The 23848-nt window shown below is 43.0% G+C and overlaps 1 protein-coding gene and 1 long non-coding RNA gene across 4 annotated transcripts in view; both read right to left on the reverse strand.

The window, feature by feature from the left end:
• LOC310658284 overlaps window positions 1–23848 on the reverse strand; it is a 256099-nt gene that overhangs the window by 38761 nt on the left and 193490 nt on the right. The window lies entirely within an intron of this gene.
• DMTF1 (cyclin D binding myb like transcription factor 1) overlaps window positions 1–23848 on the reverse strand; it is a 28077-nt gene that overhangs the window by 1363 nt on the left and 2866 nt on the right. Inside the window, exons 2-16 of one of the 3 annotated variants that reach the window (XM_083399701.1) lie at window positions 20688–20827; window positions 17906–18028; window positions 17291–17385; window positions 16647–16761; window positions 15865–15941; window positions 13983–14140; window positions 12479–12511; window positions 10387–10496; window positions 9207–9435; window positions 8198–8349; window positions 6500–6715; window positions 4801–4886; window positions 3430–3588; window positions 1766–2152; window positions 389–533 (exon numbers count right to left, since the gene is read on the reverse strand). In XM_083399701.1, the coding sequence (XP_083255827.1) occupies window positions 389–533; window positions 1766–2152; window positions 3430–3588; window positions 4801–4886; window positions 6500–6715; window positions 8198–8349; window positions 9207–9435; window positions 10387–10496; window positions 12479–12511; window positions 13983–14140; window positions 15865–15941; window positions 16647–16761; window positions 17291–17353 (1930 nt within the window). In that variant the 5' untranslated portion in view covers window positions 17354–17385; window positions 17906–18028; window positions 20688–20827. The remainder of the gene's footprint in view (window positions 1–388; window positions 534–1765; window positions 2153–3429; window positions 3589–4800; window positions 4887–6499; window positions 6716–8197; window positions 8350–9206; window positions 9436–10386; window positions 10497–12478; window positions 12512–13982; window positions 14141–15864; window positions 15942–16646; window positions 16762–17290; window positions 17386–17905; window positions 18029–20687; window positions 20828–23848) is intronic. The other 2 variants (XM_083399703.1, XM_083399702.1) reach the window with 2 other exon arrangements.

The raw sequence follows: 23848 nt of genomic DNA on the forward strand, positions 1-23848 counted from the left end.
TAGAACTAAGCACAGATCCTCAGCTGTATGAGCACAGAGGAAAAAGCCACAGTTCCACAACTAGTTAGTAAGGAATCCTAGTCAAACCACGGTTTGATAGCCTCGTTTATTCCAACTAGCAATAGTTAGAAGAAGTTAAAATCGCCCCCATCCAGACATGGGGAAAATGCACTTGGTTCTAACCTGGAAGATTTCAGAATCTCTTGTATGACATGGTCAGAGAGGGCAGCCTACAATCCAGAGGGCTGGACAGGCTTGTTCCCATAATGGGAAACTGGTCCAGTTACATTGGGCTTCTCACAAGAATCACTCAGAAACGGCATTGCTGCACACACAGGAAATTTGTATTTTTTAAAAAATAGGCTGCTGTGTCAACCTCGTGTGTTACCTGTTAGTGTTGTTAGGGGCAAAACGGATTCGCTGTCTATGTCATCTGATGTCTGGATAAAGCCATGGGGCGAAGGTACAATGAGGACAGTGTCATCCATGGGAGACGCCTCAACTTGTTCTTCTGTCGTAGGAGAACTGAGATCCTGCGTGAAAACCAGCATTTTTCAACTAGTGTTTACAGAACAGAAACATGCTTTTTTTTATTAAAAAAAGTCCACAATAGCAAATAAATGAAGTGCTGTGCAAAATTGCTTGCTTTGAGTGAACCACTGTGGGTGGAGGATGGCAATTTTTTAACATCAAAATGCTTTGTCTCTTAGATGTGAACTGTGTCAGAGCAGTTACTAGATTTATTTGAAGGATGACTGAGGACTGACTTACAAAGTAGACTGAAGACCTCCCAGTGCATCCATTACCTATCTCACCCGGAATAAAAGTGCCAGGGCTTAAGTAACAATGACCTGTAATGCATTTTTAAATTGGTGTAAGAGCTAAACTAAAGCAGATGGAAGCGAGGGGGGAGAGAGGGATTGGGACAGTGGCAGTGGAGGACAGGAGACGAGTTCTCCCCACTCCAATGCCATTTCCCCAGTGAAAAGAGAGCTTTCAAGGGCAGGTTTATTTAGTTTACTTCTGAGTGTTTTAACAGTCACAAGCCACCAGGAGAATTGCTGGTTTCTTTTAACTGCCAGCAAGTGTTAGGAAATGGATTCATTGAAGAGCTGCCTTACACGAAGTTGGACCATCGGTCCATGTAAACCACAATTCTAGTTCAACCAGCAATATTTCCCAGGCAGGCATCTCACTCCATGTTGCTACTTGACGACGTTTTAACCTCAGATGCAGGGGCTGAACAAAGCACATTCTAGAGTTATATTATCCTACTTCTCAAGTTGCTCAGAGGTGCTGACATTTCCTTCCCTGCTCCCTACACATATGTACTTGAACCAGGATCGTGTGTGTTCATGACCATTCTCACACATGTTCTCATCACTGAACATTTGGCACTTCTCTCACTTTTGTCTGAAGCAACGAGGAACACCAAAGGGCACACAGGAGCCAAGAATCCACCACCTTAAGATGATCTCCCCTCGGAGAAACTGCATAAGCAACTTGTACAAATTGGCCAAAAGCAATTCTGAATGTTTCACGCAAACTCCATTTGCAAACTTGGGTGTTTCCCATGGAGTGCGCATTCCATGGGAAGCTGCAGTCAGTGCTCAGATGAGTGTACCAGCACAAAGCAGGTTTGTTTAACATGGTTAAAGTATCAAAGGTGAATTGCATGAAGATGCACTTGCTGAGCCTCAAAAACAACTGCTACAGATCCAGCCATGTGCCAAATCCTCATGCTGCTAAGCACTGCCTTCCTTACCTCAGAAACGTAGGTGCCAGCTAAGTCAGGCCGACAATCCTCTTCACACTTGATATCCGTGTGCAAAATCTCTCCTCCGGCTCTGGCCATGACCCTGTCAAGGAGTTCACTGCTACTCCTGCCCCCAAATTTGGAGGCGTCGTCTTCGCTATATGCAGACTGCTCTTCCACAGTCAGCTTGGGTTGATGGATGTCCTCTGGAAAGGCGTCTGCTTCCAGAGCCGCTGGAGGGTCCACCAGATTAACTGGCTGAATGTCTGAATCAACAGCAAGTTCTGCCTGGCTTACGGAGGGAGAAATCTCTTCTGCTGCAACAGTGCGGATGATGACACTTGGTGCATGGCACTGTACCGTGACATTGTCACCGGTGTTCAGCAAGTGTTCTGGCTGTGAGAAATGGCCACAAAATTGATAAGTGCCACATAGTGCTGTGACTGACTTCATTATGCCCCTTCAGCAATGGTGAAAGGGGACCAACTATGCATTTTATTTTAAATTATTCTATACATACATCGTAACATTGCACACAAAATTACCCATTCTTCACTATTTACTAAATCACATAAAAAACTTGACATCTACTCTATTTTCCTGAAAAGGTATGTTCAAATACTCAACAAATAAGCTTTACATTAAGTTTTTTCTATTAGCCAAATTGCACTAACAGTGGGAGTTTTACAATGTGCTCCATCCTTTTGTCTCTGGGCCTTGTAACTCCCTCCCCTCTCCCAATTATAAGCCTTTTAAACCCAAGAAGAACCTTGCTGAATGAGACCAAAGCCCTTTCTAGTCTATTTATCTTGGGCGGCCACTGTGAGAGCAGGATGTGGGGTGAGAGGAGCTACTGGCTGGAACCAGCAGGCAGTTCAAAGGCTTCTATGATATGCTATAATAATAATAATAATAATAATAATAATAATAATAATAATAATAATAATACTGCCTTTTCACAAACGTTCATATTTGGGGCTTTAAAAACATGAATTTAGTAATGTTCCAATCTTATTATTTCAATGTATATTGATTGGTTTTTCTCACCCTCCTTGATCATTATATTTTACAAAATAGTGAGAAGTAATGCCAGACATCAATAAACAAAATTTGAGAGATGAGCACCTACTATTGTGCGTTTATTGTGATCATGAAGGGTGGGGAAGGCACAGCCCTGACTTCCTTGGGAGAGACGGGTCTGTCAGAGGAAAAGCTTCAGAAATAGATGAGAAGGGTTGGGATCAACCAGGCACCTCAGGAGTGGCACGCTGGCATTGGTTTGGGTGGGACACCTGAGAGGGGCCATCGCTGCTCCAAAGGCTGTAGAACTCACCCCAAGGGTCGGCCTGAGGCTCTGTCCGTTCAGGCCACAACTCTGATGCTGCTGAATGCAACCTGTGTGCACAGTGCCCCTACCACAGTCCATCAAGCTGAACCCCAAGGTATGATGGGCACCATTTTAAGATTTGACTTCCCATAAATCATTGTCCCTTGTCACAACTAGCACAACTAACACTGCAGAGGATTTTCACCGGAGAAAATACATTCAAGTCAAAGCGGTTTTTGCACTGGTGTTTTGTTTGATGCAGCACAGCTGCTCCAGCTGACTAGCAGCAACTCCAAGCCCCCCCCCCCGCCCTTTATCGCTCCAGTTTCTCCTTCGAGACACCTACGGATAAGGCGTGGACGATGATCTGGTCTGGTGAGGCTGGTGCCGTGGCAGCTGTGAGGGTCACTGTTGGGCTGGTGGTCAGTGTCAAAGGCAAGCCTTGGGAGGAGCTTGTCTGGAGTAAGTATGTGCCTGGAGTCCCCGTGGGCTGCAGATGGAAAGACTCGAGAGAAGAAGGAAGAAGATCAATGGGAGGGTGCTCTGCAACTGACTCTTGAAGGACACTGACTCTGAGGAAGTCAGACTCAAATGCAGCATAACTGAAATAACCCTAGAAATGTAGGACAACTGCCCCCCCCCATGTCCATCCTTTCTCCCCACAAGGAGAATGTCCATATCCTGGAGAACAAGGCAGTGCCTGCGGTCACCCATGTTATCCTCAGAGCCACCCTGTGAGATAGGCTTGGTTCAGGGACTATCCCAAGGGCACCCAGCGACTTCATGGTCAGGGAGGAATTCCAACTTGGTCTCCCGAGTTCCAGTCCAACCCTCTTCAATAGACTACATGCCTCTGAAATGGAAGTGTTCCATCCACTGCACAGAAAGACAAGTCCCTCCTTGCTTTGAAATGTGCCAGGCTGCCTGGAATTTGACCATTGGCATCTACCAGTTAACCCAGCTAGCTGGGATAAGAGGTATGAAGGATGCCCATTTCCTACTGATTTATCTTGTCAGACAACTGGGGTTGAGACTCCTGCATAAGATACATGCTCTTAAAGGAGGAGAAGAGGGAGCACCATCATTTTTCTTACACAGGGACAGGTGGACTTCAGGTTTGTATGGCCTTTAAAACAACAGCAACTAATATCTTAGTGGTCTACTAATACATTTTACATTTCGAAAAGAAAGATGTGCATAATTAGGACTTCTTAATGTTAAGTCATAACATTAAGACATCTTTTGTTTCATGATTCCAAGCACTGAGAACATAAGAAGCACCTTTCTGGACCAGACCAAACTCCAGAGTAATCCAACACTCTCCCATAAGAATCCCAATAGCCCTGCAGAAACCAGGTGCTCCATAAGAGACTGGCCAATCGTCCAGCCATAGGGATGGTAATCCTACTTTTCAGACTGCTCCTGATTCTTCCTCTGAAGTTTGACTTGCCTGCCAAAGTGGCCAGTGGTGGGCTGGCTGGATCCAGTTACCCATCCCTGGTGCACGCAGATAATGTGACACCATAAAGTAAGTTGTTTTGCATGATTTTAAAGCTTCCAGTTATATTATGCTGTAATATCCTGCTAACGGAACCTCACACATTTTATAATACTTTATGTTGCCATAAGGACACCATTGAGACGCTCCTTTCCTCAAACTTTAGTCTGAAAAACACAAAACATCAAACCAGGTAGGTGCGGAATCTGTAGAACTTACTGGCAGGATCTCAAAGGTCTGCAGTGTCCCACTATTTAGAGTTATCGTCTCAGAGTCAACAGAAGCAGCAGGGGAATCTGCAGAAGCTATGGGAGTAAGAGGGAGAAACATACCCTTTTTATTAATTATTTATTTATTTATGAATGAATGAATGAATAATATATATAGAGAGAGAGAGAGCGCACGCGCCCTAGGTGTATTTAACTGATAGACAATCACATAATTTAGTATTGAAAGACAAAGTCTACAGTGGACTGCCAGGACAACGAAGCAGTTAGTGGGCATCTTAACAGTTTGTTTGCCATAAATAAGCCTCTCTAAGTGTTGTGATCCTTCAGCTGGGAAACACTAATTTTTTTACTACTAATCACATTGGGAAAACAGTTGATAAAAATACATATGATAACTACACAGAGGTTAATTAAAACTTAAAACAAGCATTTTCAGCACAAACACCCCCCACCCCTGGCAGGCTCTCATGGCGGGTGTCACCAAATCCATGTGAGCAGCTGTGTGTGAACAACTCCCGGCTCACTCTCACTGTGGGGTCATCTGAAGTGGCCCAAAGAGGCACCCAACTCCTGAATGGTTTTGGTCTGCTGCTCAACATGGAGAGGTAACACACTACTTACACAGGAGTAACATACTAAGAAATACAGATATAAAATCTCATTGCCGTGGAAAAAAGCAGGGGCCTGTGTGTCAATACATGAACTGTGTGGGAAAAGGGTGCCTTCCTTGTTTGTGATTCTCTTCCTCCACACGGCTCTGAGCAGCTTATGTATGGTTCAGAGACAAGGCCAAATCTGCTTAGTTTCAGTAGAGGAAATCATTTCGGCGTCTTCAGGCTATTTTGTGAGCAGCAGCAACAGTCTGCCTTTGTTCAGCCTACAGGAATGCGGCTGAAGTAGCTGGCCTTCAAGCTCAATTTTCTGCATTCTTCCCAAGGCGCTGGCTGCATGCACTGTCCTCTACTGGATGAAATCTTCAGGGCTTAAATAGATTATATCCAATATAATGTGCTGTGCAGCAGCTATAAAACAATCAGGTGCTTTAGTACTTTCTGCATGTTCACTTTTTACATTAGCTGCTTGGGAAGCAATACTGAGAGGGCAGGATATCGTCATTGTCCGCCCCCCCGCCCCCCCCCATTTAATAAATTTAAAAAATCACTGGCAGTGCTGCATTTGCTGCCCTCCTTTGCCTTCTTCCCGTATCACTCTTAGAATCACATGCAACTTCATCCCAAAGGGTGGGGTGGGTGGGGTACAAAACCCTCACTAGCAACCCCCACTGCCTTAGAAGCTACCAGCGTGGCGTAACATAGCCATGAAATCCACTGCCTTCCTTACCAGGAGCAGACACAGGGCAGCACTAACCTCAGCAAACCAAAGGCCTTTTCCTTTTCCTCCCTGAACGCAAGACGCCTGCCCAACTTTTCACATTCTCATGGCTATAGTTATGGTTACCCATATTCACTGCTTGCGCCACGTGAATGGCGATGGCGCATAAGCCATGATGTACATACTGTGTTCTGTCTTTGCTGCATATGCATGTTATGTATGGGGTAGCCTACAGGCCAACTTCTTGCCAGACCAAAGAGAGATCCTCTTCTCTCTGAAAATCAGGAAACCCCTTGATTTGAGGAAGGGCAATGATCGGAGGGAGGAGGAACAAGTGAGGGACCAGAGGTACTTACAGACATGGGTAATCTGAACTGGAATCTGCAAAGCTGCCATGGGGCTTGGAGAATTGCCTGAATTCTCATCCAAGCGAGCCACTCGAATCTGCACGTGCTGAACCCCAGAACCGGAATGAGCATTTGGCAACCCAGGTACAGGTTTCGCCTCTGAAAGCTGGTGCCCTGCAGCGTTCGTCTGGCTTTCGTGAAGCTGTTTCAGACCTTTTATAAGAACTGAAATGGGGAAACAAAAGGGTCACTCAGAATGTTCCTAGACGCAAAAGACATAGAGAAGTGTTTGGAATAAAGCTGTGTGTATGACAAGAGTTCAAACCTCATGAGAACTTTATTAAAACTTATTGCCCTCCAAAAAAGCCTTGAGTAAAGAGCTTCGTGCATCAGGCAAATCAAAATGACCTAGTCTTCCTAATGTCAGAGGCAAGCACATCTATCAGTCTGCCCACATCCTCTTCCTGAACTGTTTGCAAATAAGATGGGGAGCCTTGCTTCAGAAGACTCTCACAGTTGCAAAACCAGACAGGGGATCCCATCTTTGGGAAAGGGGAAGGAGGAGGAGGGTTGCTCACTTTTAGGAAGGGGCAGGGCTGGGCGTGCAAGCCAACTCCATTCTCTTCTTTCTCTTTCTCCTCTTCATGCCCACTCAGTCACTCACCCACAGAGCAGAGAGCCACTCTGCCTGAAGCCCAGACAGTACAATGGCAGGTAGGAGCCTCAAAGGCGCCCCCCACCCCAGAGGCGTCACCCGGGTCCTGGCTAACCTCCACCAAGCTATGGCACTGGGGAGTGGCAGACTTCTTTTGACAGCCTGAGAGACAAGAGAGTCACCACCCCGCTATGGGTGGGGTCCAACATTTGTCATGCTCACAAGTACACCCATTGAAAGTTAGATGTCCCTCAATATCTATTTATGTATTTAAATTTGTTATTTGCCCTATTCTTATTACTTTGTATGTATGCATGAGTGTGTGTTCATGTGCTATTTTTAAGGAAACAAACTTTATGAAAATGTATACATGCAATATTCATTTAAATATGGAGAAGTTTAACAAACACAAAAACCTCAAAACACTACAATCTCAATCCTAGATGTCAAGAGCCAGCCTAAAATAAAGATTTCACTTTATGCCTTTGCTTTTTCAAAGTTTTTAGTTGCATTTTGTAACCCATGTCAGGACCACTGAAACTGGAGAAAGGCAATAAAAAAACCAAATGAGTCAACACAGGAATTAATAATAATAATAATAAAATAATAATACCTTATCTTAGACAACAAGGATGGCTGGGGAGATAACTCCACAAAACAGCCTTAGGACAACTGCATAGGTTATTCAAAGCTCCTATCTGTCTAGTCCTCAACATGCTTCTCCAGTAGTCTTCTGTTGTTACCGTTTCCTGCATGAAGCCTTCTCCTTTCTCTTTCGGGAAAGCTACATCTATTAGTAGCAGCAATCCTAGAGGAAGAACCTCTACAAAAGTTCGAGGTTTGAATCTCACCTTTGTAATGAACTCTAAGATAAATGTAGCCTCCAATCTGAAAATTTGGGGAGAATAATAAACTACCTCAAAAGACTGTGGAAAGGATTACAAGATATGGAAATCAGGTGGAGCACTCTGCAAGCGCTGTTATTTCCTACTCTCTTCCACCCTCCCAGCAAACAAACAGCGAGCAGGTAAGTTAACCCTTTAACACTTTACCAGGAAATGAAACCTCTTTGTGGTTTGCGATCTGCCTTTTGATCGTCCACCATTTACTACGAAGCCACTGGGGAGAGCGCACACTGCTCCATCCTTCGGCCAGCAGATCCCAGTTGATCTCATTTTCATCCGATACTTCTAGCTCTGCTATTCTGACAGGATTACATGGGAAAGAAGTGTGTGTTAGAGAAGACAGCTTCCGGCGCAGAGGGACTGTTATGTAGCTCCTGCTTTAATCAGATTTAGTAAGACTGAACAGCAACAAATGGCACGTGGTCTCAAGAGTGATTCCTGGTGGACTGTGGTCAACATCACAGAAGCCGCCACCATACCTCCTTTTGGGCAGTGTCACTGGAGGCCGAAAGACTGAAAAGGCTGAGGGAGTGAATGGCTTAAACCCAGACAAGAGCCTCTCCAGCATTTCGTCCTGCAGTGGCAAACCAGACGTCTCGGAAGTCCACAAGCAGAGTCTGAGGGTAGTAACTCTCTCTCTCTCTCTCTCACACACACACAGATTTGATCTCCTGCATCTAGTATTGAGGGGCAGGCTACCTCTGAGTCTGAAGGTAGCAGCATATAACCATCATGACTAGCAACTATAGGCAGCCTTAGTGTCCAAGGATTTATCTCTTCTCCTCTCAAAGCTTACATTGTCAGCTGCCTGCAGTGTAACCGCCCAGTGTGGTGAAGCAGAAAAACCTTGGAGGATTTAAAGCAGAGACTGGAGGACCATCTGTCATGGATGCTCTTGCTGAGATTCCTGCATTGCAGGGGGTTGGACTAGATGACCCTTGGTGCCCCTTCCAACTCTATGATTCTATGATTTCAATCTTTATACTTTCATAGCAAGAAGATTAAAGTATCTGGGAACAAGGAATGCAGCGGCCTTTGTTAAAGAGTTGCCTAAAGTATTAAATCAAAGTGACAGAGATGCTGATTTTGTCTTTTTAAATTCCCCCCAGCCCTGCTGCCCCATCCCTGGATGTGCTTTCCAAGAAAATGGCACAACCTCAGGATTAGGTTTATTTCATCTTCCTTAGTCCACTCGGTGCCTCCACTTTGTTTCCAGTTTAGGTAGTTGAGCCATTTGGAACGGCACTGCTTCTCAGACCGCGTCCCGACTCGCTCTGCCACAGCAGCCCAAGACACTCCTTGCGTGACAATGTCCCCAGGCTCTGTGCTGGTTAATTCATGTACCACTTCTGCCAGTCTCTTTTCTTCTTCTTCTGTCCACTTCCCTGAAGGGGGAAAAAAGTAGGGAACAATACATGGCAATGAAAAGCACAGTTTCCCTTAAAAATAAAAATTTAGATGTATATACGGCCTATCCTCCAAGCTCAAAGTGGCATGCAGACGACTCTCCCCATTTTATCCTCACAACCACCCTGTGATGTACATTAGGCCGAGAAACAGTCACTATCCCAACGTTACCCAGTGAGCTTTATGGGGATCTGGACAAGGGTCTCCCAGACCCTAATCCTGCACTCTAACCACTACATCACACTGGCTTGGGCCCTTATGTTCTTATTTAATTTCCTATCTCTGTTTGATTCCAGCAATCCCTCTTCAGATTCTTAAACTGCTCTGACCTCTCCCATGGGCTATTTGAGAGAAATGTGCTTTTAGAAGCCTGGCAAAGGACTGGAGGCTCCCTGTATCACATCAACAATTTAGCCAACCTTCTATGGAGGTATATTTGTTGTACCATTTGCAAACGTGCAAAAGGTTCTTTCAACATTTTAAGAATGGGCAGTAAAGGGGCAGATGAAGTTTAGTACAAGAACCAATATATGTGCATTGAAAAGTGTAAAGTCCTAAATTAGACGTGCTGTTTGTCTCTGAGTTAGGGCCAGAGCCATTACCGCCAAGGGTGTTTCAAACCACAGAGGAAGCTCACGGGATATGGGTGATTCCCACACAAACGTTGGTGGACTTGGGGGAGAATATGCACTAGATGCTGCTGCCCAGAGTCCCTGAAACAGGCACATCTGACCCTTCTTCAGGGAGGAAGGCCAGGATACAAATTAAATAAACAATTTCCTCTCCCTGTCCCTCCAATAGTTTGAATCAATCATTTAGCTATTTAGTAATGACAGAACAAATCTCTAAAGTCTTGAAGATTATGAGATACACTTTCTGCAAGTCAATTGTGCATCCATTGGGAATGTCAACTGTGGTAATACTTGTACCTGTATTGCAGGTGTCCTTCATCAGCCTGCACCGGTCTTTTACTGAAGAAGCACTTCTTCCGAGGGCAGCTCCAATAGTCGCCCAGTCATTGCCGTGCTTTATCCGTAGCCTAAATGGAAAAAGTGTATTCAGCATGGTGTGCAAAGCATTTCAATTGTATATATTTATTGGTTTACGTCCTGCCCATCCTCTAGAGGGTCCTAACTATATACAAATATAACCCACTTAAAATAATTAAGAATCAGGGTGTTTCCGGATGGGGGCTTATTCTGAGTAATGGTATGTTCAGTTCTGGGTTTTTGATGAGCATGCTGGTTGAACAGCACAACATAAAAAATAAAATCACATTCTTAAAACAAGCACAAATCTGTAGATCAAATTAATACATCAACATAGCCAGATCATCCCTCAAGGAATGGCTGGGTATAGGGGGCCTATTTAGCAACCCCATTTAAACAACCACCTCTACATCTCAAACTGTCTGTAATGATCAAATAATTGATTACAGTGGTGCCCCGCAAGACGAATGCCTCGCAAGACGGAAAACCCACAAGACGAAAGGGTTTTCCGTCTGCAGAGGCGCTTCGCAAGACGAATTTCCCTATGGGCTTGCTTCGCAAGACGAAAAATGACGGGGGAAAAAAAATCGATTTTTTTTTTTTTTGCTCCAAAACCCTTTATTCTGAATCGCCAAGCTGCTAAAAGCATTTTAGCAGCAAAACCGCTAATCCCCCCCCTTAAAAAAGCCGTTTTTAGCCCTTTTTTTAGCCAATAGCGCTAATAGCGCTACTCCGTCAATGGGCTTGCTTCGCAAGACAAAAAAACCACAAGACGAAAAGACTCCCGGAACGGATTCTTTTCGTCTTGCGAGGCACCACTGTACTTCATATTTTATCTTTAACCCGCTTTGGAATTCTGTTCTCTGACAACACATACAGACATCAAATCATTCTAAAACCGATTTCCCTGAAATGCTGCACTCACAGTAGCCTAAGAACGACATTGAATAGTGCTTAAGGACATGTGAATCCCTGCACTCCACCGTGAGTTTACTCTGAAGCCTCACAGGACACCCTGTGATGTCTAGAACCCAAAGCTTGCATTAAACTCCTTTTTTGGAGAAGGGAAGTTGAACATATTTTCAGCCAACCATCACTGTATTTATTGCATGTGAGCATACAGAATCTTACCCTTAATTCTGTATTATTGTATTTCACAATTGAGTGCATTGCTGCATTTCATTTTGAAATGACTAGCTGGTCATATCCTTTGACTACTGCTTTGGAATCTGTAGCATTGAAGGGTTTTCCTCCCATTATATTTTGAATAAAGACCATTGCATCTGGTAATGCAGCCAAAGATAATAGGTACCAATTTCAAAGGATGTTAGGGTTCTTATCAGATATCATGGGGCCTCGATTACACAGGAAGGTGTTCACATGTCCTTAAGCAATATTCTATGTCATTCTTAGGCCACTGCTACTAACAAGGAATGGGGAAAGAAAGAGACACTGGAGATGTAGTGTGAAATTGCAGAGAGCACCAAAAACTGTGCAAGAGATCAATGAAGCACTTTCAGCTTAGTTATTTGCTCCACGCAAAAAAGAGAACCTGCCCTGAAAGCTTAATGCAATTGCAAAAAGGACTTGGGAATGCTCACTTTGCATGCTCAGTCCTGTTATTCCTTGCCTGTGTCTTCCCCTTCCGCAAACTACACTGTGGCTCCTCTTAAAAGAAGCTGGTGCTTAAGGGTATTAAAATTGGGATTTGGAAAACCGTTATAAGGATATGCAATGAAATTCAACTAAGGGGAAACGAGGAAATCATTTTACAAAGCAAATAACTGTTATTTTCAATAAGGGTATGATTTATGTTTTGTTTGTTTTATGTTTCTGTTTCTCATTGATACTGTAAAAACTAATAAATTTTTTGCAAAGAAAAAAGAAGCTGGTGCTTGGCAAATGGCAACCTAAGGAGCCTGAGTAAGCTCATGGGCATTTGGCTGCCAACTGCACACAACTTTGGGGAAAGAGAACTGAAGGTTCTTCCAAACTGTTCACAAAACACTGATTAATGCAAAATAAAACTTACTCCTTGAGCTTTTCAATTTCATCAGGAGTATACCTGTGAAATATACAAACAGCACATTTAATTAACAGACACGCATAAAATTTCTATCAATTTCTTGAATTCCCCTCATTAGGACTCAGCACAGCACACAATATGTAACATTATTCACAAAGGCAAATATAATTGCAACTTTCAGAATAAAGTAGAATTTCAAAGTGCAATATGCCATACTGGATTGTTACCAACACTAACCTGATGTTAAGGCACTGAAGAGAAAGCAATTTTTATAGTCTTTGACAAGGTTCTTAAGTTCTGTAGGATTCCCTACGCATAATGAGCAGACATACCAAATGGTCATTAATCTTGCCAATGTATTATTCAAAACTATAGTCGCATGTGCCCAGTGTCATGATTAAGGATGAAAATCCATGTATGTGCTTAGATACAGCTTCTGAAGTGAGCAGAAAAATAATTTAACTATTGGTGAAACGTAAAGGTAAAAGTACCCTTGACCGTTAGGTCCATTCGTGGAGGACTCTGGGGTTGCGGCGCTCATCTCGCTTTATTGGACGAGGGAGCCGGCGTACAACTTCCAGGTCATGTGGCCAGCATGACATAAGCCACTTCTGGCGAACCAGAGCAGTGCACGGAAACGCCCTTTACCTTCCTGCCGGAGGGGTACCTATTTATCTACTTGCAATTTGACGTGCTTTCGAACTGCTAGGTTGGCAGGAGCAGGGACCGAGCAACGGGAGCTCACCCCATCGCCGGGATTCAAACCACTGATCTTCTGATCAGCAAACCCTAGGCTCTGTGGTTTAGACCACAGTGCCACCCACTGTGTTGGTATAAACTACCAATTATTCATCTATTTGGGCATACGATAAAAAGCAGCACTGATAACCCTTATCTTGAGCCAAAAGGCCCGGGAGTTCCACACACGTCCCCACCATGCAGGATGTACACATGAAGGGGTCCAGGAGCCAGTCTTGGACTCATGTACCCCTCCACTATAGAGAACCTCGTATCTGATCAAGAATCTGAGTGCAGTTTGTCCAACACACAGTGGATACACATACATATGGGTGTGAAGTCCTACACAGAATTATAGACTTGTAGAGTTGGAAGGGACCCCAATGGTCATCTAGTCCAACCCCCTGCAATGCAGCAATCTGAACACATGCTCCCCCACCCAATTTGAAACCATGATGGACCCGGCTCAGCTTTGCAAATATACTAGCAGTTTTATTGCTGCAGCAATGGCAATGTTGTATGACTCATTGCCATGGCTCTGCCACAAGCAGAGTTCAAGTATCATATGAGACTGTCAACTTACTAATGGTGAACATTAAGCAAGTGCTTAATTTGGAGAAATGTACTCCTCCGAGGCTTCATGGCTCAACATTGTTTTTCCCCACCTTGATTCTTCTGGCCCTACGTAACATGGTGCTAGGACTTAAAAGGGCCCCCAGGCCATTCTTAACCCTTCTCATACCGTTTGGTCAAATGTTAGGAGGTTTCATACTTGCCAACGTGGTTTCGATCATCATACATGCGAAGTACTCGTCTATAAACAGCAAAGAGAGGCCGGTTCAGACCCCATGCAATGGTCCTGTAGAAATCTTTCCTTTCATCCTTTGACATCTCAAAGATGATTTCAGTGGCATCTTTTATTCCACGTGCCTAGTCACATCAAGATTTGGACGACAAATTTAAGTTTCCCAACATCTTACAATAGATCAAGACTGATACTTTATTAACAAGCTCTGCAAAACTATGTATTGAATGTTGAAAATGTGACCAAATGACTTTTTATCATTAGCTATTCAAAAAAATCAAATATGACTATAAATGCCCAGTTTCTATTCAAAATTTGGAAAACAAGTTACAATGCATTTAAATTGATATCAAATTTGGGAAGACATGAACTTAAAAAAAAAGTGATGCAGGAGATCTCAAGTGACTGGACTTGTTCTTTTTACGTTTTATAAACAAACGGGCAGGACAGGAGAAAGGTTCTGTACCTGTGCCTCATATTGGTTTTTGTTAACTTGCATATATATGGTCGTTTAAGGTTCTAAATGCCCATTTAATAAGATGCTCATATAACTAATATTATTTTTCAGTACCTGAGATCAGCAAAGTTAAATATATCAGACCAGTTTGCAAATCATGATAAGCCACAGTTAATGGCTTAACATGAACAAGGAGAACACTTGTCTACAGCTATTAACCATGGCTCGCTTTAAGGTGCAAACTGGTGAAAGCCTAAGAAAGAAGTCTGTCTAAACTGGTTGTTAAACTAAGAAAACAGTAAGTAAGGGAAGTTGTTTGCAATGACTATCCCTGGATGCAAGGCTTGGAAATATTACAATACAGTGGCACCTTGGGTTAAGAACTTAATTCGTTCTGGAGGTCTGTTCTTAGCCTGAAACTGTTCTTAACCTGAAGCACCACTATAGCTAATGGGGCCTCCCACTGCTGCTGCGCCGCTGCAGCACGATTTCTGTTCTCATCCTGAAGCAAAGTTCTTAACCTGAGGTACTATTTCTGGGTTAGCGGAGTCTGTAACCTGAAGCGTGTGTAACCCGAGGTACCATTGTATCCTATCTTAGGATCCACTGGTTTATTACAACCAATAACCCCTTGAACAAACAGAGGACTCTACAGTCACCCATTTATTTATTTAAGATATTTATATACTGCTTGTCAAATGAACCTCACAAAAGGGGTTTACATAAAAACTTTAAAACAAGCCTAAGTTAAAAATGGTAAAAAAGCAAAGAGCTACAAGGTACCAAAATGTTTTTTGAAAGCTACACCTTCCCATTCCTCAAGGCATGATGCTTCTTGGGTAGACAAAACATCTTATCATGGTGAGATCGCAAATACTGATAAAGTGACACAAAGAAAACTGGCTGCATTCTATAAATTGTGGCAGATTAGAATAGAACGCTGTTTGGATCTCTGTGACAACACTGCAGAAAGTAATAAGAAAATGAAAGAACGGAGGAATTTAAAAAGTTGCTTGGAAGAGGACTCAGGCTGCTTAGAGAGTAGAGGCTGCTTGTAATTCTCCCTCCACATGTTCCTCCTTCTCCTATGGCTGACAATGACCAGCAATTTATTACAATGTTATGCTAAAGCTTTAAAAAGCATTTTTGAAAAACTTAAATTCTGAGGCATAGTAGGCCTACTAAAAATATTGTCTATCAAAATAATTGTACATTTCTCCCTAAAGTGTACTTTCAAAGGACTGAAATTATTCAAAGGCTGCTTGAGGAAGCTGTAAAAATATTAACATTAATAGCTTGTATCAAGATCCTGCGCAAGTGAAAGGCCCCTTAGCCAATGGCACTTTCCCCCTTCGGCTACTGAAACCAGTAGGTTAATTGAATGCAACAAACCTTTAAATAGCGTTCTATGTTGCTCATCAGAATGTCTATTTCTTCTTTCGACCACATTCCCTGCTTCCATTTATGACCTTAGAAAATGGAGAACACACTATCACGCAAATTGCACATCACTGGAAGTACTCAGCATTAGGAAGAACAGCTAGGTAAGCCGGTGAAGAAATCAGGAAGCAAATTTCCATTACTAGCCAAAGGAAAAAATTGCTAAACAGGGCAATAAATTAAACAGCATAACCTTCCCATCATTCTCCAAGCAGGTGCCATGTGGAAGAGCATTACATCTGTAGTCCAGATTCCAACAAACACTTATCAACAGGCTTATCACATACACACACATCTTCAGAAAAATAAATCCTGTATGTAGAGAAAATGGAAGCTTCTAACATCAATGGATTGTGCCTAATACTTGTAAATAAGAAGCCTCCAACGTTGCCAAAGGAGTAAAAAGGCTGAAACCAATGCAACAGAAGGTATAAAATTCCATTTGCTCAAATATAATTCCATTTGCTCAAATATAAATCAAATTTAGTATGTTTTCCCTGAATGATTATAACGAAGCATATGGCCATTCTGTATCAAAGCAATCCTACAAAAATTCTTGTGTTTTTGCCGTATATGATAAATGTTTGTGATGCTCAAGAGTGCTTGAAACAAATAAATAAATAGTCTAGTAGCACCTTAGAGACCAGCTGAGTTTGTTCTGGGTAGGCACACATCAATTGATGTCACATCAAAACGCAACAGACATAGAGATAAGCAGGAGAATGTGAATTTACCTTTGTTTGTTAATGAATCCTTATCCTCTTTGGTTGTAAACCAGGCCTGACTAACTGCCGACACTTCTTCATTGCCTAGAGAAGAGATTTCATCCAGTTGTTCATTCTGGAGAATCTGGGGAAGGTAAAATAAAAAAGGAGATCTCCAAATTAACATTTGCTCTCATGAAGTCCTTAAGAATCATGAATTAAGGATGATGCAGCCACCTCACAAGCACTTATATTCTGAATTATTTCACACTGAAGTCCCCACGGATTATGTTGAATCAAACATGCAACCTTAAGCATTACATTTATTCTGCCTTGTATGGGGAACCCTTGGCCCTCCCGATATTGTTGGACAACCACTCTCATCATCCCCAAGATTTAGGCCACGCTGGTGAGAGAGGAAGAAGATGGAACATGAAGTCTTAGGGTGGGGTTCACTTGACGTGTTTCACCCACGGGAGCCCAGGGGAAGGACTCCTGCTGGCCCAGCATGGCTTTCCCCGCTCGCCCCTTGAAATTAAAGAGCCCCCAGAGCAGTGCAGGAGGGAAGGAGAGGGGCAACTGTTCCATGCGGCATTTTATATTTTATCTTATTGCACCCCACTTTAGTAGCAGCTGGCTGCTTATAAACCTGCAACTAAATAAAGAAGCAGTACCTGGATCTGAGTCACAGTCCCTTCGTTGACCTCATTGTCAGCTACCTCAGTGGTAGCTGTCATAGTCACCTCAAAGCTCTGGTCACTTTCTGAAACTTAAGAATATGCAAAATGTAAAATTAGCACAGCACCTGCATCTCTGTTGCAATCTATGGCGTACATTAAGGCTGTAATCCTGCGAGTAAGTCTCACACTGAATATTGTGCGATGTATTTCCGAGTAAGCATGCTTCCGCTTTAAAAATAATCTTATGTAGCAAGATCCTAATATCCCACCAAGACCAGAGGGTCTCATTTTCCCCTCTCCTACATGCAGGGTGAGGTCTGTGCTCCCTAAATGATCTCCCACTGGGGTCATGCCTCCTTGCCAGCTGCTCCTCAAACTACAAGACACTCATTTAATATCCTTGTGCAGCTCACAGGAAGAAGTCCAACCACAGACCATTTGTCATCACGCATGGGCATCACCCTCTTGCCTTCTTGCCACTTCAATGCCCTATCTGAAACTAAACCACCCCTCACCTGCAGAAGCAAGGCCCATATTCCTACAAGTCCTTTTCTGAACTGGACTCCGGATTGCATTCCTTCAGCCTTCCATTAGCAGTGACCGACTTACTTGGAACGGCAACAACAGAAATGCATGGAGTCGTGTCATCAAGACTCTGGTCATCTTCAGATGATAAGCAAAGCCTTTTATGTGGAGGTTCGACACTGTCTTCGGAGTCTACTTCATCTGCCTCTAAACACACACACAGAAAAAATGCTGTGAATGAAACTTAAAAGGAAAGCTTGCTGAGCACTTTCCCACTGCTTAAATGCTTTTTGCAAGTACGGTACCTTCTATATCAGCAATTCCCAACCTGTGGCTTGAAAAATATTCATAGTTTGTTATATATAAAATCGCTTCAGTAACTATGCTTTTAGAATAAATGTTTAAAGCTTCTGGAGCAGGTATCCTGCTGTTAGATGGTATTCTTACATACCTATGAACACAACTGTAAATAACTTTGTAAGTACTATAAATATTTCAATAAATTCCACATTAATAGAGGCATCAAGTACGGTATGTCTGCTTGGATGTCTCAAACAATGCTTCTAAAACAGGCACAAACCTGCAATTAAAATGCATAAAACCAATGGCTGCTAAACACGGAAGACCAAAATTCATGTGACAATAAATGGATGGATCACCAAAGCAAATGAATTTGAGCTAGTGGGTCTCCATACTCAAAAACGATGAGAGCCACTGTTCTATATAGCAATGTGACTGAGACTCCTGTGGACAATACTTTAACCAACACTGTACACATCATTAAAATAATTATTTACAAATTTTAAACTCTGAATGAAAAGGGTATACCACTTAGCTGTTCTAAAGAAATAAGGAACAGTTTCTCCTCACTCCCCCGTGTACTCCAATGGATGTTACACATCACACTATGCACATTAGGTAAGTGAAACAATGAGTTGATATTTAAAAGAAACCCAAGTGGAAGCTTTGTTGAAAAGGCCATGCTATACAGTGGTACCTCAGTTTTCGAACAGCTTAGTTCCTGAACAACTTGGAACTCGAATGCTGCTAAAGTCAGTGTTCCGGTTTGTGAACTTTGCTTCAGAAGCTGAATGTGCTCCTGAGCTTATGTTTTCACTGTTGCACTGCTAATTTGCGCCCCCCCCCCCACTGTAATCAAAGCCTTCCATTTCCTATTGCAGTGTTCTGAGGTGATATTTGGAGCTTATATTTGGTGTTTTTGTTTTTGCTATTTTTTGCGTTTTTGTGTGGCTTTTGCGTTTTTGTGACTGATTCTTCGTTTTATGATTGATTGATTGATTGATTGACTGTGTGACTGCGGAAATGGATAAAAGCCCCCCCCCCCCAAACAATGACTATCATCAGTGCTGGCTTGAAATTAATTTAATTTTTTTTTAATCATCTACAATACTGCCTTATTTATTGTATAGATGGTACACTGATTATTGCTTTCATTTTATGCACCAATGGTCTCATTAGATAGTAAAATTCATGTTAAATTGCTGTTATAGAATCATAGAATCATAGAGTTGGAAGAGACCACAAGGGCCATCGAGTCCAACCCCCTGCCAAGCAGGAAACACCATCAGAGCACTCCCAACATATGGTTGTCAAGCCTCTGCTTAAAGACCTCCAAAGAAGGAGACTCCACCACACTCCTTGGTAGCAAATTCCACTGTCGAACAGCTCTTACTGTCAGGAAGTTCTTCCTAATGTTTAGGTGGAATCTTCTTTCTTGTAGTTTGGATCCATTGCTCCGTGTCCGCTTCTCTGGAGCAGCAGAAAACAACCTTTCTCCCTCCTCCATGTGACATCCCTTCATATATTTGAACATGGCTATCATATCACCCCTTAACCTCCTCTTCTCCAGGCTAAACATGCCCAGCTCCCTTAGACGTTCCTCATAAGGCATCGTTTCCAGGCCTTTGACCATTTTGGTTGCCCTCCTCTGGACACGTTCCAGTTTGTCAGTGTCCTTCTTGAACTGTGGTGCCCAGAACTGGACACAGTACTCCAGGTGAGGTCTGACCAGAGCAGAATACAGTGGCACTATTACTTCCCTTTTATAGGGGTTGTTTTTAAAGGTCTGGAATGGATTCATCCGTTTTGCATTACTTTCTATGGGAAAGCACGCCTTGGTTTTGGAACACTTTGGTTTTGGAACAGACTTCTGGAACGGATTAAGTTTGAGAACCAAGGTACCAATGTATAGTGAAGAGTTTATCAGACTGAAAAGCTTGTGCAGAAATCTATATACATTTGGGTAATTTCCAGAATACTTTGTTCATGAAACCCTTTGTATGCTAACTTCTTATCTAAGAAATCCAAGACCAATTCTAGCATAAATCCCCAGTTGAGGGGGTCATGTGCCAGGCATTGCTCTGCACCTTCTGAGAACACAACATACAAAACCCAGAAGCTGTACATTGCAAGGGCGCTTTCTTAGCAGAGGGCAAGCTGTCTGTGAAGGAAGGACGGTAGCTCAGTGGAGCACACATGGTCCAAATGCGAATCCCTGACATCTACAGTTTTAAAGGATCAGGTGATGGAAAAGATCTCTGCACAGACTCTGGAGTCACTGCCAGTCAGAGAAGCCAAAACTTGGACAGACAAAGAAACAGTCTGACCTGGTATAAGGCAGCTTCCTAAAGGGAACCAGGGCTGATCTTTGGATCTAGAAGCTGCTGAAAAGCTTCCAGGGAACCCTCAGCAGTTTGAAAACCACTGTTCTAGAGCAAAAATCCCACAGGAAAATCTGCTCTACCTAAACTGCAGCACACAAATATCCAAAGGAAATATTAAACAGATCCCATCCTACTTTGTTTGTTGGTTAACTATAATTTGAAATAATATGGAGAAAGCATACAGTCAAATAACAGTTGTCTATACCATCCTGAGGGCAGTGAAGAATAAGGTTTCCTTCAGTGTCTTGGGTCAAAGTCACAGAATTCACGGTTTCTACTGTCACTGTGTCAGATTCTTCTTTAACTGTGCTCATACTCAAATCTGAATGAGAACAGATCACAGATTAGTAATGTTTAAATGACCACACCTGTTTTGAGTCTGTAAGCTGTCTATTATCCCAGAATCAACATGATCTCACGTGCTGCTTAAATCCTGGGTACAGAAAACATGCCTGCCAGGTAGAACCACCACATTATAGCCAAGGCACAGACCTGGCTAAGAGAGCCACATACTGCCATTGTGGTGGAGGACAACGAACTCAAAGCACGCATCCAGTAGCCTATCACAGCATTGGGCACATGGAACTCGTAGCTGGAAACACTCGTCATGCCTGGGTATGGCACAGAGATACACCATGCTTACTCTCAATGCAGACCTAACTATGTCTGTGTAGAAGTATTCCCAGGTAAGTGGGGTTAGGATTGCAGCCCAAACCTCTAAAGGTCTTAACCACACAAAAGAGGAAGGAAAGGAAATGAGGCACAACAGAGAAAGAAACTCAGGACAAAGTACAAAGAGGCACATTTCTGGCCTAAAAAAGGAGCCCCCCCCCCCCCCCACTGCACAGTCTGATTAGGTAAAGTCTCTTCTTATTTGCCATGGGCAACCAGGTGAGCAGCAGTGCTTAAACCTTGGAATGCTGAGTAGCACTTTCATGAACCATAAAAAAATACATCATACAGAATAGAAAGCAGGGTAGCTGTGTTCTCAAAACTCCTTTAAGAGTCCCACCCCAAGTCACACTTAGTTTTCTCCCAGGAACCAAGAGCTGCTGAATAGAGGGTACTTCAATATTGCAAATACATCTGACCACAAGTCTCATTTGGAAGGTGATTGACCACTAGTTAGTGCAACAGGACTGCCTGAGGTTCTCCGATTATATAATTGCAGAACACGAGAGATATGTTGCTGTCCCGGCAGCACACCTCCATTTCCTCGTATCCAGAAATGCAAGAAGGGCCTTTACTCTTGCCAGAAGTTTGGCTCTGCCCTCGCCGGTTCTGGAAGGATCTTGTGGGAAAGTCCTGTATGCTCAGAGACTGTGCCTGCCCATTAGCGGAAATAGGAAGCCCTGAACACTTATTTTTTAGATGTCCTTTTTACGATGAGGCACGTATAGATACCATTGACCCCCATCTAGTGAGGCTTGCTGACCTTCCGGACAAGCCTAAATTTTCTCCTCTTAGGCAAAGATCAAAAAATGACCCAGATGGTCACCAGATTCTGCGTGCAGATTTGTAGGCGTAGAACACACCCTGGAAGAAATAGATCGCTAGGAAAACTGCCATAGCTGGCCTCCTGGGCGTCCCAGAGGCAATCTGCATGTTAGTTTAACCTTAGGTCTTTTTGAGTTCATGAAACTATTTTAATTTTAATCTATAAGCTGTTATTGTATATTGTTTTAAATGTCTATTTCATTCTTGTGAAAGCAGTCTCAGTTGTGCTTCTTGAAGCAAGGGGACCTTGCGGGCTCTGTAAGATCTCTGTCCTTCACAACGTAGTGTGTTACCAACTGTTTTGATGGTGACTATGGTCCCAGCTGCCCGGAGATCATTGACAATTTCCCCCCATATAGTTCTGGGCTGTTTCATCACTGCTTTCCTGATCATTGCAATTCCACAAGATGAGGTCTTGCATGGAGCCCCAGACCGAGGGAAGTTGACAGTTATTTTGTGTTTCTTCCATTTGTGAATTATTGTAGCAACTGTTGTCACCTTCTCACCATGCTGCTTGGAAATAGTCTTGTAGCCCAGTCCAGCCTTGTGCAGGTCTACAATCTTGTCCCTGACATCCTTGGACAGCTCTTTGGGCTTTGTCATGGTGGCTACTTTAGAATCTGCTGGATTGATTGCTTCTGTCAACAGGTGTCTTCTGTACAGGTAACTGTAAGGAGCTGGGATTACGGGTAAAGCCTCTCCCTTACAGCGGGTGCTTCTAATCTCAGCTCATTACATACAGTGAAGATACCAGGTAGCCTGACATCTGGCTGGTTGATAGGAGATCAAATACTTATTTCACTCATTATAATGCACATCAATCTCTGACTTTTGTCTTCTAGGTTTCTGGGGGTCTTCCTGTTGTTATGCTGTCTCTCACAGCTACAATAAACCTGCCATTGAAATTATGGACTGGTCATTTCTTCATCAGAGGGCAAACAGGCAAATTTAGCAGGGGATCAAATACTCCCCCCCCCATTGTACTATTTACGGTTCTTTTTGAGTAACTATTCTGTCACAGGTTATATAATGAGTGTCATTCATGTTTCACAAAATGCCACCCAGGGCTGACCCAGCAGCTGTCTGCAGAGCCAGGATTCCACCATGCTGGAAGCAGATGAGTTCAAGATCTTAAGTGTTTCTCCCTGCATGAACAGAGGCTCTGATCTGGAATTCTCTGCAATATCGCAGGTTCTGGAGCTCACTAAACTTGTACAGGGATTGACTTGTGCCTACTGTAATCATAGTTTTATTTATTTACTGTCAGGGCTTTTGCCAAAGCATGCAAAAGTATCCAGACAGCATAAACTAAAACTCTGTGAGAACTTTCAGCTATTTCCCCCCCCCCATTCATAGTATTTTTAGAATCACAATGCTCACTTTTACAGGAGTGCATTTTTCACTGAATTTGACTTTTAAAAATCCCACGTGCAAAGCAATATAAAAAAATGGAGGATAAAAGTTTCATAATAGAACCTTTTTATAGGGAGAATGAATTCCTTTAAAATATGGATAACGGGCACGAGAGATTACAATGAGAAAGTAGTAGCAAAGGCTTTTGAATGCACAGGCGTATTTGGGCAGAGTGTATTCTTATAGGGTGGCAGAGGATGGTTGTGGGTAACACATGTATAAATATAGTGCACTAGTGGGGACAGAATACTAGTTTGAATAATGAGGTCCCCTTGACATCATGGTCCTTTATTTTTCCAAAATGAATGAAGAATTAAAACAGAGGTTCCCCCCAGCCCTTAAGAGAGCAGTTTCTTATTCAGCGCTGCCCTTCGCCATAGCTAAAGCATTTAGGATCAACAATTCATGATCCCCTGCCTTAGGTATTCAACCG

The sequence above is a fragment of the Podarcis tiliguerta genome (assembly GCF_965153285.1).
Source record: "Podarcis tiliguerta genome assembly, chromosome: 10".
Lineage (NCBI taxonomy): Eukaryota > Metazoa > Chordata > Lepidosauria > Squamata > Lacertidae > Podarcis > Podarcis tiliguerta.